This window comes from Neomonachus schauinslandi, chromosome 6, assembly GCF_002201575.2.
Source record: "Neomonachus schauinslandi chromosome 6, ASM220157v2, whole genome shotgun sequence".
In the NCBI taxonomy this organism is placed as follows: domain Eukaryota; kingdom Metazoa; phylum Chordata; class Mammalia; order Carnivora; family Phocidae; genus Neomonachus; species Neomonachus schauinslandi.
In genome coordinates, this window is record NC_058408.1 from 72,346,456 (window position 1) to 72,365,056 (window position 18,601).

The window sequence follows — 18,601 nt, forward strand, 5'->3', positions numbered from 1 at the left end:
GTGTGTTTTCTCAGAGATCATTACTAAGAGTATGTGTGTGTGTGTGTGTGTGTGTATTACTGTAGTCTATTTTTAGTAAGTAAATTTATCAGCCAGAAATGAATATGCCTGGTCTAGCATATTCTATCAAATCAGACAACTCCTGATTCCACTGTTTATTTATAGGTATGTGTGGAAAATAAAATATAAATGGTGAACACCATGTTTACTACTGAACTTATAATCAGGGATCTGATATTAATACACTTACCACATGTTACTATAATTCTTCACACAACTGTGTGGTTTGCCTGTAAGGCTATAAGCTTTATGAATGCACAATCCATTTCTTCTCTCCTGCCTTTGTGTTTTTATTGCCAGGCACATGGTATGTATTCAGTAAGTATTTATTGAATGGGTGAGTGAACCTCTGTAAGTAAACTCATTGAATTTTAAATGATTTTTTGATTGTTGTTTTTTTTTAAGATTCAGAGCCCACCTCTACCTATACCAACCCTACCCTCTGGTTGTTATTTTTGAATGAAGACAGAAGTCTATGGATTTACACGTATAAAAAAATAGTAAAAAGAAAAATATTATCCCCATTTCAGATGTAAAATTGTTCTGTGACTGAGAACTAGGAAGGGAAAATCTGATTGCTTAAGATATAACCTACAATATTATCCAAGAGCAATATTACTTATTAAAAGTATTCAAATTTTTTCTCATATATTCATTAGCAGATAAGTTTATTGAGATTTGATATAAATATTAATAGAAATCAGTGAGATCATTTAACTTGCTGAGAAGGGGATATTTATGCCTGTCATTTTAAAACTTTAAACTGTTGGGATTGTGAGAAGACTTCAAAAAGGATGGCTAGATGTTTGCACACCAGTTTCACTATTTGGAGAGGTAAACTTACTTTTCTGCTCCTTTCCCAGTATAAGCTCCGATTAAGAGAGTAAAACAATTTTGGATTCTGAATTCTGAGGACAATTTTTTAAAGTTACCAAGTTTTGGGGTGCCTGGGTGGTTCAGTCAGCTAGGTGTCCGACTCTTGGTTTCGGCTCAGCTCATGATCTTGGGGTTGTGAGATCCAGCCCACATCAGGTTCCACGCTCCTGCTTAAGATTCTATCTCTCGGGCGCCTGGGTGGCTCAGTTGGTTAAGTGACTGCCTTCGGCTCAGGTCATGATCCCGGAGTCCTGGGATCGAGTCCCACATTGGGCTCCCGGCTCAGCGGGGAGCCTGCTTCTCCCTCAGACCCTCTCCCCTCTCATGCTGTTTCTCTCTCTCTCTCTCAAATAAATAAATAAATAAAATCTTTAAAAAAAAAAAAATTCTCTCTCCCCCTCTGCCCCTCCCCCTTCAAATAAATAAATAAATAAATAAATAAATAAATAAATAAAGTTACCAAGTTTTTTGACCCCCAGAATAATAAGTATTTGCTCATCTTAAGTCCTACTTTTTAAGTAACAGTTTTATTATGTTTGCTTTTATCATATTATTTTTATCACAGTAAACAAGTATATACATAAAATTTTAAAGTCCTACTTCCACAGAGATGTGCACTAAAGAACAAGGATCTCTAGTATGTTATATGTATAATTACAGATATTTCATTGGTATGTATTTGTTAGCATTTTAAATCAAGTTGCTTTTCATTTTTATTATGGAAGGATAGTTGACATACAATGTTGTGTTAGTTTGAGGTGTACCACTGAGTAATCTGACAATTGTGTGCATCACTCGGTTACCATAATATGTGTCACCATCTGTCAGCATGCAACATTATTGCAATATTGTTGCTTGGATTCCCTGTGCTATACTTTCATCTCTGTAATTTATTTGTTTTACAACTGGAGGTTTGTACCTTAATCCCCTTCAGCTATTTTGCCCCCCTCCGCCTCTCTCCCCTCTGACAACGACCAGTTTATTCTTTGTGTTTATGAGTCTGAATTTTGGTTTTTGGGGTTTTTTTATTGTTGTTGTGTTTTGATTCCACATATAGTGAGATCATATGATATTTGTCTTTGTCTGACCTTTTTCATATAGCATAATACCCTCTAGGTCCATTCATGTTGTTGCAAATGGCAAGATTTCATTATTTCTTATGGCTGAGTAATATTCCATTGTGTATATATACCACGTCTTCTTTATTCATACATCTATAGATGGACACTTACGTTTTATCTTGGCTATTGCAAATAATGTTGCAGTAAATATAGGGGTGCACATATCTTTTTAAATTCATGTTTTTATTTTCTTTTGGGTAAATACCTAGTAGTGGGATTACTGCATCATATGGTATTTCTACTTTTAACTTTTTGAGGAACCTCCATACTGTTTTCTACAGTGACTGCACCAGTTTGCATTCCCACCAACAGTGCATGAGGGTTCCCTTTTCTCCACGTCCTCACCAACACTTGTTATTGCTTGTCTTTTTGACACTAGCCATTCCATCTGGTGTGAGGTGATAGCTCATTGTGGTTTTGGTTTGTATTTCCCTGATGATGAGTGATGTTGAGCATCTTTCCATGTACCTGTTGGCCATCTGGATGTCTTCTTTGGAAAAAATATCTATTCATTTGCCCGTTTATAAATTGGATTATTTGGTTTTTTTTGATGTTGACTTGTAGAAGTTCTTTATGTATTATGAATATTGACCCCTTATGGATATATAATTTGCAAGTATTTCTACCCATTCAGTAGGTTGCCTTTTTGTTTTATTGTTTTCTTTGCTTTAAAGTATTCAAGTTTTTTTTGTTGTTGTTCCCCCATCTATGAGACAAATTTGTATAGCAGTATAATATTTATGGTAAACTTCCAGAAGTATAGCCCATAAAATAGTGTATTAATAAAGCCATAATTTATGGAGTACCTCCTTTATGCTAGATTTAAGGAAAGCTTTTTGTCCACATTATGTCCCTTAGTACACTCCACCATCTTCCAAAGTAGGTAATGTCTGCATTTTACAGATTAAAAAAATAAGAATGGGGAAGCTAAGAATTTTTGCAAGGTCACATATGTAGTAAGTAAATTCTTAAGCCAGAATTTTATAAATGATATTCCTATGGACCTACTAAATCAGAATCTTCAAGCATGATGCACAAAAAAATCTGAAAATTTTAATAAATTCTTCAGGTAATTCTTATAAAGTTTGAGAGCCAATGACTAAGCAAGATTAGATAAACTCTATTAATGCAAATAATAAATGAAACCAGTGAACACATGCACCCTAGATTGCAGATTTAGCTTCGTATAGTTTTATGGACTTGAGAAATGGTTTCGTACTCAAGGCATCAGTTTTCTTGTATTCAAAATGAGGACGCTTCATGGACCTGAAAAGAAGCAAAACTCTTAAAATAGCAAGCACCTTTGGAAAAGATGTAAAAAATATAGCATCTAACTATTTGGTTCTTTATTAATTTTTTTATCTGCAATCCATCCTAAAAAATATGGGAAAGCTAGCATTTCTCTCCTGATTCATGTCTTTTTAAAACTGCTTTTCTTGGTTAAATAAGTAAAATCAGATCACACTGATGCAATTGCTCCAAGGTCACCAATAATAGGAGTTCTGGTGGATGCTTTTTTTTTTTCTTCCCATTTTCATTAAATTCCCTCATAGTAGATATAAAAACAGTTCCTTAATTGACACTGATTTGCAAATATATTGAATTCAAACATGTCAAAATAAATTAGATTTGTTTCTCAGTAGAAAGAAAGCAATAGAGCCAGATTGAATCCCAGTGAAATTTTATAGCATCTATTTACAAACACTTTTATATCCTAAACTGCACGGTATTTAAAATAATTAGGAGCTTTATGCGACACATACAGCATTGACTTTTATTGTTACATCTTGAACCCAACAATAAAAGTAGACTTTAAATTGTAGAATAATTGTTTCATCTATATTTATACTGTAAAGATGGGGTCTACCATTTGAGAACTGCAAAGTCTGTTATTTTAGCATAGTCATTATTCAGATGATTCAGATATGTTAAAATGTATTTAATTGAGACAGATTTATTATCTATATTTTCAGGAAAAAATTGAAATGTAAAACAGATATCTATGAATTAATTTTTATATCTATAAGAAAATTGTGTTGTAAGCATTTTGCATATACATTCTGTAGCAGTTAACTTTTCTGGGTCGCACTTTATCTGCAAAGATTTATTTCTAAACAACAGGCTTGGAGTTATTTTGATCAATTTTCTTCTTACTAAAATGCAGCTGTTTGTTGTACATTCATACAGCGTAATATGATTGAGCAATAAAAAGTATAAAGCCACCAAAAGACATAGGGGAAGCTTAAGTACATATTGCTAAGTCAGTCCAAAAAGATGACATACTGTCTGATTCCAACCACATGACAGTCTGGAAAAGGCAAAATATGCAGAGAGTAAAAAGATCAGCAGTTTCCATAGGTTCAGGAGGAAAGAGGGATGGGTAACTGAAGAAAAGGAGAATTTTAGGTCACCGAAACGATTCTGTATGATATTGTAATAGTGGATATATGACATTATAAGTCAGTCTAAACCCGTAGAACTCTACAAGGCAAGAGTGAAGCCTCATGTCAACAATGGATTTTAGTTAATCATTATGTATCAATATTGGCTCGTCAATTTTAATTGGCTCGTCAGTTTTAACAAATGCACCACACTAATGCCAGATGTTAATAATAGAGCAAACTGGTTGTAGGAGTGTGTATAGGAGCTTTACACTTTCTGTCTAATTTTTCTGTGAACCTAACACTGCTCTAAAAACTGAAGTGTGGTATCAAAAATTACATATAGCTGTTGTACATGTAAAATTTAGGGGAGGCAAGGACAATGCAAATAGCAAGATTAATGACATAATAAAATGTAAATTTGATATCTGTCATAATTGAGTTTTTTCAATTGAAATATTATTTATGCTTTTAAGAATTAGGTTAGGTTGGGCACCTGGGTGGCTCAGTTGGTTGGGCGACTGCCTTCGGTTCGGGTTATGATCCTGGAGTCCCTGGATCGGGTCCCGCATCGGGCTCCCTGCTTGGCGGGGAGTCTGCTTCTCCCTCTGACCCTCCCGACCCTCCCCCCTCTCATGTGCTCTCTCTCTCAGTCTCTCCCTCTCAAATAAATAATTAAAATCTTTTAAATAAAAAAAAAAGAATTAGCTTAGGTGATTTTGTTTTTTTTTTTCTTTTTGTTTAAAGATTTTATTTATTTATTTATTTGAGAGAGAGAGAGAGAGAGAGCATCTGAAGGCATTTTACAAGTATGAAGCCATGAGCTGCTCCCATGTTCCATCCATATTGGTTGAAGCTATAACCACTGTCCTTAGCATGCTCCTAGCAGTCCTGTCCTGGGGAGGGGGACCCAGCTGATCTCTTGACTCTAAAGATTCATAGGAAGGCCGTGTAGCTCCACTCCTGAGCCTTATGTGATCCAACTGCCTCTTTTATTGGAAGGGAGCTTTTTCTCAATTATATTGGCAGTAAATCTAGCTTTAAAAAGCAGAATTCCTGAATTCCAGGTACCTGACAACTATTTGTTTTTAGTGAGGTGTTAAAAGTTTAAATTAGAAGAGGCTTATTGATGTATTGTTTATTGTAAGGTGGATGAATTGCAAGTATATGAATGAATAGCAAGGGAAAAACATTTTTAAAAGAAGTTTCTGAGGAATCCTTTCTTTGGCCATAATTCTTCGCTTCTGAAATCAATCAATAGATTTGACTGTACTCCACAGAAAGAAGGGGGGGGGGGTGATGACAAATCACATGACATCAGACTCAGAGTGGAGTTGGACCAGAAAATACCTTACAGACAGGACTCTAAAAATCACATATTGTCAGCCCATAGATCAAACCAAGTCAGATGTTGTCTTAAAAAATAAATTTCCACTGGGTTCCAAAATATAAAAGTTCACAGAATTCACATAAAAACTTGAACTTCCTTTTTTCTCCCATTTTAAACTCTCACTGCATTGGCAGCATAGCATGGTGGTTGCCCTCATTAAATAGAGCATCAGTGCTCGCCGAGTCCTTCCGTCCACCGAGCTCCCTCTTAATTGATGCCCAGCCCGTGTCATTCCATTCCCTTACCTCTCTGTCCTCTCTGTCATCCAGCTTTATAGATCCTGATTTACACCAGCTCTTTCATTTTGTATTCAAGTAACATGTGACTCCTAAGAAAATATGTAATTTGCCCCAATCATGTAACTGGCACTTTCCAGGGTGTAAAACAAAAATAAACTTGGGTCTGCCTTGCAATAAATAGAAAGAATTGAAATTTTGTGATCTAATGCTCATTATCATGGAGGTTCATTTATTTCTAGCCAGGAGAAAATTGCATTTTTATAGTATGTTTTGATTCTGGTAGAAACAAGTGTGTTGGAACAATTAGGACAAAGGTTAACGAGGAGATATTTTGTCTAGAAAGTAAATCCGTTTTAAACATTTACTAACAAATAGAATTTTAAATGCTTTTAGTGGTATGCATAGGATTTAAATTCCTTTTATAATGATGCCAGTTACTTTTTCCAGTATTGATCATTTCCATCCTAATTGTACAAAAATATACATTAAATGCTGTTTTTAAAGTTTGAAATGAATAGTGGCATTTTTTTGGTGTTAAAGCTGAAGGTACATTAGCTGCAGACTTTCTATTTCTATACTTTATAAGGATTAAGAAACAAATTATAGAAAGTATAAAATTTAGTTCTTATCTCATGAGTAGTAACAAGATAAACAAGTCAACAATTTAAGCAATGTTTACTTTCACAAGAAGAAATTCAGTTTATGAAAGTGATTCCAGAATCTGGCTAACATATATTTTCTTATATCAAAATGAACTTGTATGATATATTGATCTGTCTTAAGTTAATTTGTTGCTCTTAACATCCAAGCCATGTGTATCACTCATCTCTTGCACAAGACAATATTTTTACAAACTTAATGACTTAAAACAATACATATATCATCTTGAAGGTTCTATAGGTCAGAAATCAGTTACCTGCATTCTGTGTTTCATTGTTTCAGATAGGTGTGAATCAAGGTGTTGGCCAGGGTCAGTGTCTCATCTGAGGCTTGATTGGAGAAGGGTCTGCTTCCAAGCTTGTGTGGTAGTTGGTAGAATCAGTTATGAGTGGGATGTTGGGCTGAGAGCCTCAGTTGCTTGCTGCCTGGTGGTTAGACATCATATCACCTTTAGTTTCTTGCCATATGGACAATTCCATATGTCCTCTTCTTTCAATCCAGCAAGGGAGAGAGTTAGAGTCTCCTAGCAAGAGGGAACTTGCAGAATACAGTCTTACGTAATGTAATGACTGGGGTGACATCCCATTTTCTTTGCCGTATTCTGTTCATTAGAAGCAAGCTGGAGTCTGGCTGTCTTGCGAGAGGAGAGCAATACGCAAGGGTTGGAATGTCAGGAGGAGGTCCATTTCAGAGACTATCCTGTTTCCATCTCTCTGATTTTCATCCATTCCAGGTTTTCTATTTCACAACCACCATAGTCAATCACTAAGCAATGCGACAAACAGCACATGGTCTTAATGTCTACTTTATAATCTAAAATACCGTACAAAAGTGTATCTATTCATCATCAAAGCAGTCCATCAAAACCAACCTTAGTGTCACTCTTGTGAATGTCTTCCTTTTTATGGTAGACTGTTATCTTTTCTGCTCAAGGTTACCTAAGGCATCTGTATTCCACTGTGACAGTGTGTAAATAAATTGCTTAAAGAATATAATTGTTATCTCAGATATGTTGCCTAGAGTGTCTATCTAGGCAAATGTATCCTTTTCTAATCTAAACATGTTCTTGTTAATTAGTGGGGACATTTTTGGTTGGAAATGGTAGAAATCCTAGATAAAGGAGAAATAAAGGACAAATTGTTTCAGTAACTGAAATGATGAGCTTACCTAGCTTCACGTATAGCAGCATTTAGAATATTAGGCAAAGTATAGGGGACCTATTTTCAACCTTTGTTATTTCATTTGTGTTGGTACCATGATCAACAAGAACCTGATCAACCTTCTCATAGGGTAACATAAAACAACATTAAAATTTTTTTCTAGTACTGGGACGCCTGGGTGGCTCAGTCGGTTAAGTGTCTGCCTTCAGCTCAGGTCATGATCCCAGGGTCCTGGGATCGAGTCCCACATCGGGCTCCCTGCTCTGTGGGGAGCCTGCTTCTCCCTCTGCCTCTGCCTCTCTCTCTCTATCTCTCATGAATAAATAAAATCTTTAAAAAAAATTTTTTTTTTCTAGTACTTAAAATAAAATTTCTGGGCAAGACTTTTTTACATGAGACATGAACACTGAGCAAAGAAGATAAAGCATCCCCAGTGGCCAGAGATGGGTAATGTGTCTATCTACACACCTTGGGGGTGTAGACTCTGGCAGCCTTACCCAAACTGCTTAGATGGGGTATAGAGGAGGTGTGGTTATCTGCTGTAACAAAAGAAGGCAGAAAAGATGCAGGAGAACAAAATAACATGTGTACATACATACGTACTTTATCCTTTTCACTAAAAGTTATATGGATTAGTTCTTATTCTTTAGCAAAAAAAATAGTTGTTGAATATGCGATGAATATATGGACCACCATTAAGTGCTAGAGCATCTGTAAAACATCGCTTTACATTTCAGTAACTTAACCAAGCGTATGGACTATGGTGGCAAAGAACACAGCAATTTGGACATGTTTATAAAGAGCTGTATGTAATTAATTTTCTGGACTGTATGTTTGTAGTTCAGGATTTGTTATTTTATAACAAATTGTTCAGTGAAGGCACAATACAATTGCACAATGTAATCCAAATTAGAAGAACTGAGAGGATGCAGATAAAAATGAGGAGGAATTGGGGCGCCTGGGTGGCTCAGTCAAGCATCTGCCTTCAGCTCAGGTCATGATCCCAGGGTCCTGGGATAGAGCCCCACATCGGGCTCCCTGCTCAGCGGGGAGCCTGCTTCTCCCTCTCCCACTCCCCCTGCTTGTGTTCCCTCTCTCACTGTGTCTCTCTCTGTCAAATAAATAAATAAAATCTTTTTTAAAAAAAGTAAATGAAATCTTAAAAAAAAAATGAGGAGGAACATTAGGAGAGTAAGTATTAAAAGAAAAAGCCAGTGGAGGAAATGATGGTAGGGTTTGTCTTATCAGCTTGAGGAAAGAGGTGGAAGCTTAGAGAAGTGGGATGCTCTAGACAGATTGACTGGACTATTCACTGATTTTTTTAAATCTATTGGATCTGGGTAATATAACACCTGTATATTATAAAAGTGAGATTATTTCCATTAATTTAGGATTAAAGTTATGATAGCCTAGTTGCAGTGACCAATACTGTAAAATAAATGGAGATTTTGAGAAGGAGATGTGTTTTTGAAAATATAACTTGGAAATTAAGTAAATATCATAGTACTGAGGGCAGAACATGGCTACAGGTAAGCAAAATCAGTGAGTTCAAGAGCAATGTGAGTGTTGTGATGCCCTCTGTTCAAATCCTTTTTTTGTACAGTTAGAGCATCCCAGGAGCACAAGAGTAAGGACTAGAAAGAGTCATCTGGAAGCTGTTGCTTAAATATGCTAACAGCAGTGGCACGAAATCAACATTTTACTTTACAAATTAAGATAGCAAATTGTACCCCCTTCTATTGCTTTCAGTTCAGAAGGTAATTTAGAGAAACAAGTGGAAAGAATTTTTGTATGATGTTGGGCAGATAATAAAATAGTATCCAAAAATAAATTATACCTCAAATTCAAAATAATGCAGGTGATAAGACCTTTACAACCAAGAGCATTTGCATAACTGTGAACACAGTTTGTTAGGGCTGGAGTCTTGATGTGGTACTACTTTGAAAATTTCAGAAAATGGGGCACCTGGGTGGCTCAGTCGGTTAAGCGACTGCCTTCAGCTCAGGTCGTGATCCTGGAGTCCCGGGATCGAGTCCCGCATCGGGCTCCCTGCTCAGCAGGGGGTCTGCTTCTCCCTCTGACCCTCTTCCCTCTCGTGCTCTCTGTCTCTCATTCTCTCTCTCAAATAAATAAATAAAATCTTAAAAAAAAAATTTCAGAAAATGTATTATTCAAATAAATGCACTCACACATGAACTAGCATATTCTATTATTAAATTCAAAACTCTGTCATGACAAATGGACTACAAAAAATGAACCCTCTCTCTAAACCTGCAGACCTCCTCCAGTGAGTGAACTTGCCACCAGAGGGACTATGGTTGGAGTGATTTCGGCAGCGGCCATCAACCAGAGTATTGTGTACTCCATAGTTTCAGGAAACGAAGAAGGTGAGTAGATATTCAGTCTGTGTCTTCACCATAAACTAACACTTGGACCTGGGACTCAGTTCAGATTGAATTATTATTTATGCTATTTTTTTCTAATAAAAACCTATCTAACTTAAATGCAATTTAAGTGTTCAATCAGATTAAAAAATTTGGTTATACTAACAAACATGACCCCCCCCCCCCCCACCAGAAATACTAACTATCCAATTCTGGAAGCTTTCCTCTTGCCCTTATTTAGGGATATTTTAATGGTATCTCTTCACAATTAACGCATCATACTTTCAGGTTTTGGTCATGATTGTTGCCTACAGGGGTCTCTTCCCACTGTTCTGGACCATCCATGACCTACTCCATGTCATAGCTAGACTAACACTGAAGAAATTTTAGGATCGCAAATAATTTTGAATGCCCAAAGAGCCACATCCATGATAAAACCCATGTACATTGTGTAATATGATTCCTCAAGTGGTTAACTTAGAAGTAAATAAATAATTTGAGTTTTGTCTACCAACTACTCTTCACTGAGAACAGGATGGTTTGCCAGCTTCTGAGAAGAAGTTCGTAGCTGCATTTCTCATCTGTTCTTTTTCTCACCATTATCCACAGTTAGTGGTCCTCTGTTTTTTCCTTTTGATAAATTGGATGGCCTGGCATGTCGTAAGTGGTCAAGAGATAGTCAATATACATTTAGGGTGCCTGGGTGGCTCAGTCGGTTGAGTGTCTGCCCTCAGCTCAGGTCATGATCTCAGGCTCCTGGGATCAAGTCCCTCAGCAGGCTCCCTGCTCGGCAGGGAGCCTGCTTCTCCCTCTCTGTCCCTCCCTCCCCCACACTCATGCTCTCTCTATGTCTCTCTCTTAAAAACAAATAAATAAAATCTTTTAAAAAAAGAAATAGTCAATATACACTTAATAAATACATGAATGTTCAATATTTAATATTTAGTAAGTGGATGAATATAAAATTAAGCAATTCTCAAGGAAATTATAAAGGCTCTTTTTTTAAAAAAGATTTTATTTATTTATTTTACAGAGAGAGACACAGTGAGAGAGGGAACACAAGCAGGGGGAGTGGGGGAGGGAGAAGCAGGCTTTCTGCGGAGCAGAGAGCCCAATGCGGGGCTCATTCCCAGGACCCTGGGATCATGACCTGAGCTGAAGGCAGATGCTTAACCGACTGAGCCACCCAGGTGCCCCTGTGAAGGCTCTTTTTTTTTTTTTTTTAAAGATTTTATTTATTTATTTGAGACAGAGAGAATGAGAGACAGAGAGCATGAGAGGGAGGAGGGTCAGAGGGAGAAGCAGACTCCCTGCCGAGCAGGGAGCCCGATGCGGGACTCCATCCCGGGACTCCAGGATCATGACCTGAGCCGAAGGCAGTCGCTTAACCAACTGAGCCACCCAGGCGCCCATGTGAAGGCTCTTTTTAAGTATTTCAGTGATCAACCGTTACTAGAAATGCCTGCCCTTGTAGCAAGGGCAGGACATCTTACTTTTCTTACTTTCTTCTTTGTTCCTACTTTGCTGCTATGCCTTCTCCCTAAATATCAGGAACATCTAATGCCCTTTAGTATTTAAAGGACCATCCGAATCTACCATGATGGATATAGTGTGCAGTGCTTCCCAAATTTAATTGACTGATGAAACATTGTTTTCCAGGAGACTCTCAACATAACTAGAAAATTAAGGTGTTCACTTAAGGATACACTGATGATAATTTGAAGAGATGGAGCACAGCTTCCAAAAGCCAGAATCCTGTCATCTTCATGCATTACTCCTGTTTACAAGGAGTATTTTTTAAAATCACAGTGCCTTTTAAAGAGGATTCTTTTTTTTTTTCTTACGATGTGAAGGAAATGACCAAAGAACTATATTTTAATTGCAGATATGTTTGGAATTAACAACATCACAGGTGTTATCTATGTGAATGCCCCCCTGGATTATGAGACCAGGACAAGCTACATACTTCGCGTCCAGGCCGATTCCCTGGAAGTGGTCCTCGCCAATCTCCGAGTCCCTTCGAAAAGTAAGTTATATTACTTAAGCATTCCGGAAGGATTTTATGGTGCTTCTGCTCATTTTCTGATGAAATACATAGGTCCAAAAGTTATCATTAGAGAATGTGGGGAGATCAGTAGTACTTGGAGCTGATTGCCCATCCATTTTAACAGCTGATAGAGGACAGTGCTGGGAGTGATTTCATACTCCTGAAATATCAAGGCAATAACACACCATCTTCAAACTGGGTATACGATATTGCTAGAATCAACTTTATTCTTAATCCCACTGTGAAGCTCTGGCAAACTCTCTGGTGTGTATATTGTTAATGGGTACAGGACTGCCCGACATTCTCTTGAATTGTGTGGTCTCTTGTACTTAACTGATTTTCTTAGCACAGAGGAAAATGCATCTTAAAAGAGCAACTAACATTTATTGTAAATTATATGTGGCATTATATTTAATTCACATCCATTTCTAGGAGATGGAAATTATTATTCCCATTTTACAAAGACAAGATAAGGTTGAGTGACTTTTTAAAAATGATGCTGTTGGTAAATGAAAACCCAGAGATTTAAGCTCACAGCTTTTGACTCCAGAATCGTTCTCCAACATCTGTGTGATATAGTTTACCAACATAAGAGAGCAAGTAAAGCCAATTTGTGAAGGGCACGAGCAGAGATTCTGGGAGATGTTACTAATAACAAGATAAATGCTATTCTTTTCCGTTCATTGAGGTAATATTCCTTTGCACTTCAGGCAGTTCATCTTTTTATAATCACGCCAACTTTTTTAGAATTTAGAAGACCCAAGAAAACCAATTAAATTTAACCATTAGGGAACGGAGGCTCAGAGAGAGCATGAAGGGGGAAACAGGCTCTGAAACAGGCTCCTTTCACTCCAGGGCCCTTCCTGGACATCCTATGCCAACACTACGTCAATCAGCATCTTTAGAAGGGGAGGAAGGAAAATGAAGAGCCTGTGAGAACCCCAGCGAGGGTACAGGTATAAAGCAAGAGCCACAGAGCCTAGGTGGTGGAAGAAGGGAGAGCAAGGTAGATAGAAAAGGCAAGAGACGTGCCCTAGAATTTTCTCTACCAGTGTGCAGTAATTGATTATCCTAAAAGTAATCACTTCTTTTTTATTTCTTTCAAGTCTCACTTACTGATCTAGTGTGGAGGGTTGCACAGTTGCTCAGAAAGGTACAACCAAGTCATTTGAAAAAAATCAGATTATACATGGTATATTTTTGGAATTAAGGAAATTAAGTTGTCTTCAGTGATTATTCATTACTTGCGTAATTAAATTGTTTTAAAAATATCAGGACGGTTTCTTGAGTTCTTAAAATCTTTAACCATGGGCAATTATATTTTTATAAAATATAGAGGAAGCTTCAAATTGTCAATTGAATTGACTAAATCAGGAATCAAAAGGTTAGAGTAGTTCTAAATTATGTAATGCAAACCAGCTTATTGCAACTAGGGAAAACATGGAAACTATTTGAAAACTATATTTGTCATCTTTCTTTGAAAAAAATGAACAGTTAGATTTAGAAAGAAAAATCTGCTAAATATTTAGGTCTTAGAACTTGGCATTTTTCAGGAAGTAGCTCCAATTTCTAGGAATAAAGGCATATCGATATCTCATATGTGAATATGATACAACTAGTTCCTGGTACTTTAATGTAAATCTAATCTAAGACTAATAAAAGTTTCACTAATATACCTATGTATACTTACATGTACCCAAGAATGCATGGAGAGCTACGACCAGCTAGCAGGTGTGTGCAGTAGCCTCTCAGAAGCACATGAAATCTAAAAGCTAAATACTAGTTTGTTTAATGCTTGATGCTTTTGATATTGTTATTATCATTTCATGACTGACCTCTGCCTCTGGAGTCTGAAATACAAACTCATGTATTTAAACCACAGTTTCATTTATTAATGACTGTTAATGGCCTATAATGAATCCCTAGTTCATTAGCTCTGCAAAAATAAAGCCATTATGTAAATCAGGTTAATTAATTAATTGTTTAAAGGTTTATCCCTGCTTTAGAATTCACTGCCGCATGGTCTTCAGCTCTGCCATATGTCACATGAATAAAGCTAATAAACAAAAGAGGTTTGATTCATTGAAGAAATATTTTATTGCAATTTCTTTGCCAACAATTTGTTAATGAAATCATTTTCAAAGTAAGTTTTATAACTATGCTGTAACTGGATTTAATATTTAAATGCAATTTAATAATTAAAATAGAACAATTTCAGAACTCATTTCATAACTTTGACACTAGGAATCTTTAAAACATTCTGATCTTTTAGTATGGACATTTCAAATGTACATAAAATTCCAGAGAATATTATAATGAACCTTCAAGTGTCAACTACCCAGTTTACCAATGGTGTTCTCAGCCATTCCCTCCTTATTATTTTGAAGTACATCAGAGACACAATATTTCATCTGCAAATATCTCAATATGTATCTCTTAAAGGACTCAAAACTTAATCACAACACCATTATTACTCCACCCAAATTAATAAAAATTGCTCAATATCAATGAATATCCAGTCAATATTATATTAAAAAGAATCCTAATAAGGTCCATATATTGCACTTGGTTGAAAAGTATTTCAAGTGTCCCTTTTAAAATATAGACTTCCCTCCCACCATACCTTTTAATTTCCTTTAATGTCTATTTGTTCGAGAAATGAGATTTCTGAAGCCCGGGTTTCAATGAGCATGCCTCTAAGTGGTCATTTCATATTTTTCTTTATCTCCTTTATTTCCTGTAAAATGATAGAGCTAGAGGCTTGGTTAGATTTAGTTTGTTTTTTTAAATGAATAAATTGTAGGTGATATCCACTGCTTCCCCAGAGAGGCACGCCCGTCCCTCTGACTTTCCTTTCCTGAGGGCCGTCACCACCGGGGGTCATGTCCTACCTATTGATTCCATCCTTCCATTTCTTCTGTTTGTAGTAGCCAAACCTTTCCACAAAGAGAAACTCTTCCACATCAAATATTTGACAACCCTGACGTCCTCCTTCTATAGGAAAGACAGGAAAAAATGTTTGATTCTTCCCTTTTATTTCCTGGTTTTCAAAATAATGCGTTGATTCACTATCATACTCCAAATGCGACCACTGAAATAACACAAAATTTGGGTTTTATGGGTCATATGGTCTTTGTTGAACTACTCAGTCCTGTGGTAGCTGAAAAGAAGGGAGATACAGTCTGTAAACAAAATGGTGGGCAGTTCTCCAACGCTAAGCAAATGGGTGTGGCTCCACTCCAACTCGGTTCTATTTGACCGCACCATCTGCAGGCCAGACTTCGACTGTTCTCTTACTTTTACTTTACATAATCCACTTGGCGCCTCCCGGGCTGTTTGTGTATCTCCTACTGTGAGCAATGCTTCTGCTTCATCTACTTCCTTTTCCCACATATCGCATTTGAAGAAATATTGTTTTATTCCTGTTAATATCAATAAGGTAATCAGTCATCTAGTTGTCTACAGTTTGTCCTGTGGTAGACTCCTCACAGTAGGCTTACAAGAATAGCATTACCTATATTTTTGTGCATTAATGACAGTTTATCTGTGGACCTGAAAACTGAACATAAATTTGGCTAGATATGAAAGACCTCGGGGGGCGCCTGGGTGGCTCAGTCGTTAAGCATCTGCCTTTGGTTCAGGTCATGATTCCAGGGTCCTGGGATCGAGCCCCGCGTCAGGCTCCCTGCTCTGTGGGAAGCCTGCTTCTCCCTCTCCCACTCCCCCTGCTTGTGTTCCCTCTCTTGCTGTCTCTCTTTCTCTGTCAAATAAATAAATAAAAATCTTTAAAAAAAAAAAAAAAGAAAGAAAGAAAGACTTCGGGCGCCTGGGTGGCTCGGTCAGTTAAGTGTCCAACTCTTGGTTGTTCAGGCTGTGATCTCTGGGTCCTGGGATATTGCCCAGGGTCAGGCTACACTCCGTGCGGCCTCTGCTTCTCCCTCTCCCTCTGCCCCTCACCCCCACTCATGCTCTCAATCTCTCTCTCTCACAAATAAATAAAATCTTTAAAAAAAAAAAAAGCCTTGACTCATATTTTCTCTTTCTTCAGCTTAAATATCTCACTCCGTTTTTTTCTCCCATGAAACGTCACTGCCAAAAAGTACAATGACAAAATGGTTTTCTTTTCCAATGCATGTTGGTTTTATTTCTGAATTTCCAAAGAATTTACTGTTTTTTCTTTAAAGTTCAGTAGTTTTATTGGAATGTGTCTCCGTTTTGGCTATTCTGAGTCATTTTCTGCCTCTACACATAGTATATGCATTCGAACCTTATTTCAGAAATTTTTTCTTGAATTCTACATTTTTAATTTTTTCTTGTTTTATTAACTTGTTTTCATCATAGGACACTCCTACTGTACAAATAATGAATCATTTCCTATCTTTTATATCCCTTTCTCTCTATCTCTTTAATATCTTTCTTCATTGCATTTAGATGTTTTTAAGATTTTAGTTTATGAGTTTTTCTAAATTCTGATACGTGTTTTTCTTCCAAGACTTCTCTTCTTTTCATAAACTATTTTAGTTTGTTTCAAAATACTAATGTACAGTTTGCATTTTTTTAAATACCTTTATTTTTTTAAGAGCCATTGTTCTGATCACTGTTTTTTTTTGTTTGTTTGTTTTTTTTACCTTGTGGGTTTTGACCATGGTCCTTTTCTATTTTTCATGTATCGGTGAAATTATTTTTTCTACAGTCAAAAAAGGAAGGTGGTATTAAAACAGCTTTTCTAGCTCTAGACTATTCTTTCAGTTATTTTCACAGAGTGATAAAAAGAAATATTATCCTTTTACTTTTAGAAATCAGCTTTTTTCAGCACTCCCACTTTCACTGGAGAAACTTTCTCTCTCTCTCTTTTTTTCTTTTTTTGCCCTATTGTACCTGTCCTGCTCAGTTTATATTCTGTTCTCAGGGTTTCCCCTTTCTCTGTAGTGTGGAGTTTTGCTCTATCGCTTTCCTATTACCTCAGTCAGATGTCCACTTAATGCGTGCTGGCGACTTTGAAACTCACTGGATCTCAGGGCAACAGAAATGCTTAGCCCTCCCTCAGCTTCCCTAAAAACAGTTGCTGTTATCATATTTGCTGATAATACAGAGATCTTGTTTCCATCTGTTGTTTTCTCTAGTTGCTCATGTTCTGTGATTTGGAGATTAGCTTGTTGTGGTATTTAGTTGGAGATATGATCTGTGGGTTTTTGGTTTGATTGCTAGGATATTATCCTAATTACAAAAATGGGATAGTGAGGAGACCTAGAAGCAAGAGACTCCCACAAAAATAACTGTATAGGTTAATAATTTAGTTCCATGGCTGCTGATAAAAGAAACCCCTGGGTCAGAGACTAAGGACCTCGTTACTCACAATGAAAGTATTAGCATGTGTATCAAAGTGGCACCTAGCATACGACGTGGGTCCCTGAGCTCCAGACCCCATGGCAGGTGTAGGGCCAGGGAAGACCTGCCCTGAGTGGAATGCACTATGGTAGGGGCAGGGGACACGGAGCTTGGAGACTCTGCCACTTTTATAGCAAGCAATAGCAGTCTTCCTAGAAAGAGATGGGGGAAATTGCTGGACGGCGTGATGCATTTCTGTGAAGGATTATCTCACTTTTCAGAATTGCCAGCTACGTAAATAGTTCTGTGTCCCTGTTAGAGAAAAAGGGTCCAAGCAGTGCAGTTTTGGCACACTCAGCAGGACACGTGGAGGTGCAAGACTCCCACGGTATCCTGTCCCTCATGCTCGGCCATTCAAATTCCTGACTGTAACGAGGCACGACTCAGGAAGATTCGGATATCACGTTTCACCTCAATCATCTTCTCCAACTCCCTAAATACACATCTTAATCCAAGGATACTTGAAACAATTGTTGAATCAATGGAACTGTTTCACAGCTGAAGACTTTTAGAAAATGAGCTCTAGAACCCTCTCAGGTTTTTGTACTGTTAGCTGTTACCAAGTTTAGGATTAAGTTTTCACTTGTGTGCTTTAGATTTTTCAACAGGGCTTCTAGATAAATTTAGCCTTTCTTAACTGCCTTTATCATTAAACTCCATTAATCATTTAGGCAGTTATAATAAACATATGACCAAATGAATGAACAAATGATGAATAAAATAGTCCAAATTAACGGAAAGCATTTTTAAGGAGCAAATTTTCCCCAGAATGGAAAAATAACCACGAAGAGAATGGGTCTACCAGTTTATTAGCTTACCGCTAAAATAAAAGCAGTTGAACTACAATGTATTCCCATAAGCCACAAATATGATAGAGTCCTCTTTTTCTCTTCCT

General features: G+C 37.0%; 1 protein-coding gene across 17 annotated transcripts in view; it reads left to right on the top strand.

The window, feature by feature from the left end:
* PCDH15 (protocadherin related 15) overlaps positions 1-18,601 on the top strand; it is an 813,949-nt gene that overhangs the window by 664,159 nt on the left and 131,189 nt on the right. For all 17 annotated transcript variants that reach the window (XM_021696071.1, XM_021696072.1, XM_044916450.1 and 14 more), the window contains 2 exons: positions 10,165-10,274; positions 12,157-12,297. In XM_021696071.1, coding sequence (XP_021551746.1) covers positions 10,165-10,274; positions 12,157-12,297 — 251 coding nt within the window. The remainder of the gene's footprint in view (positions 1-10,164; positions 10,275-12,156; positions 12,298-18,601) is intronic.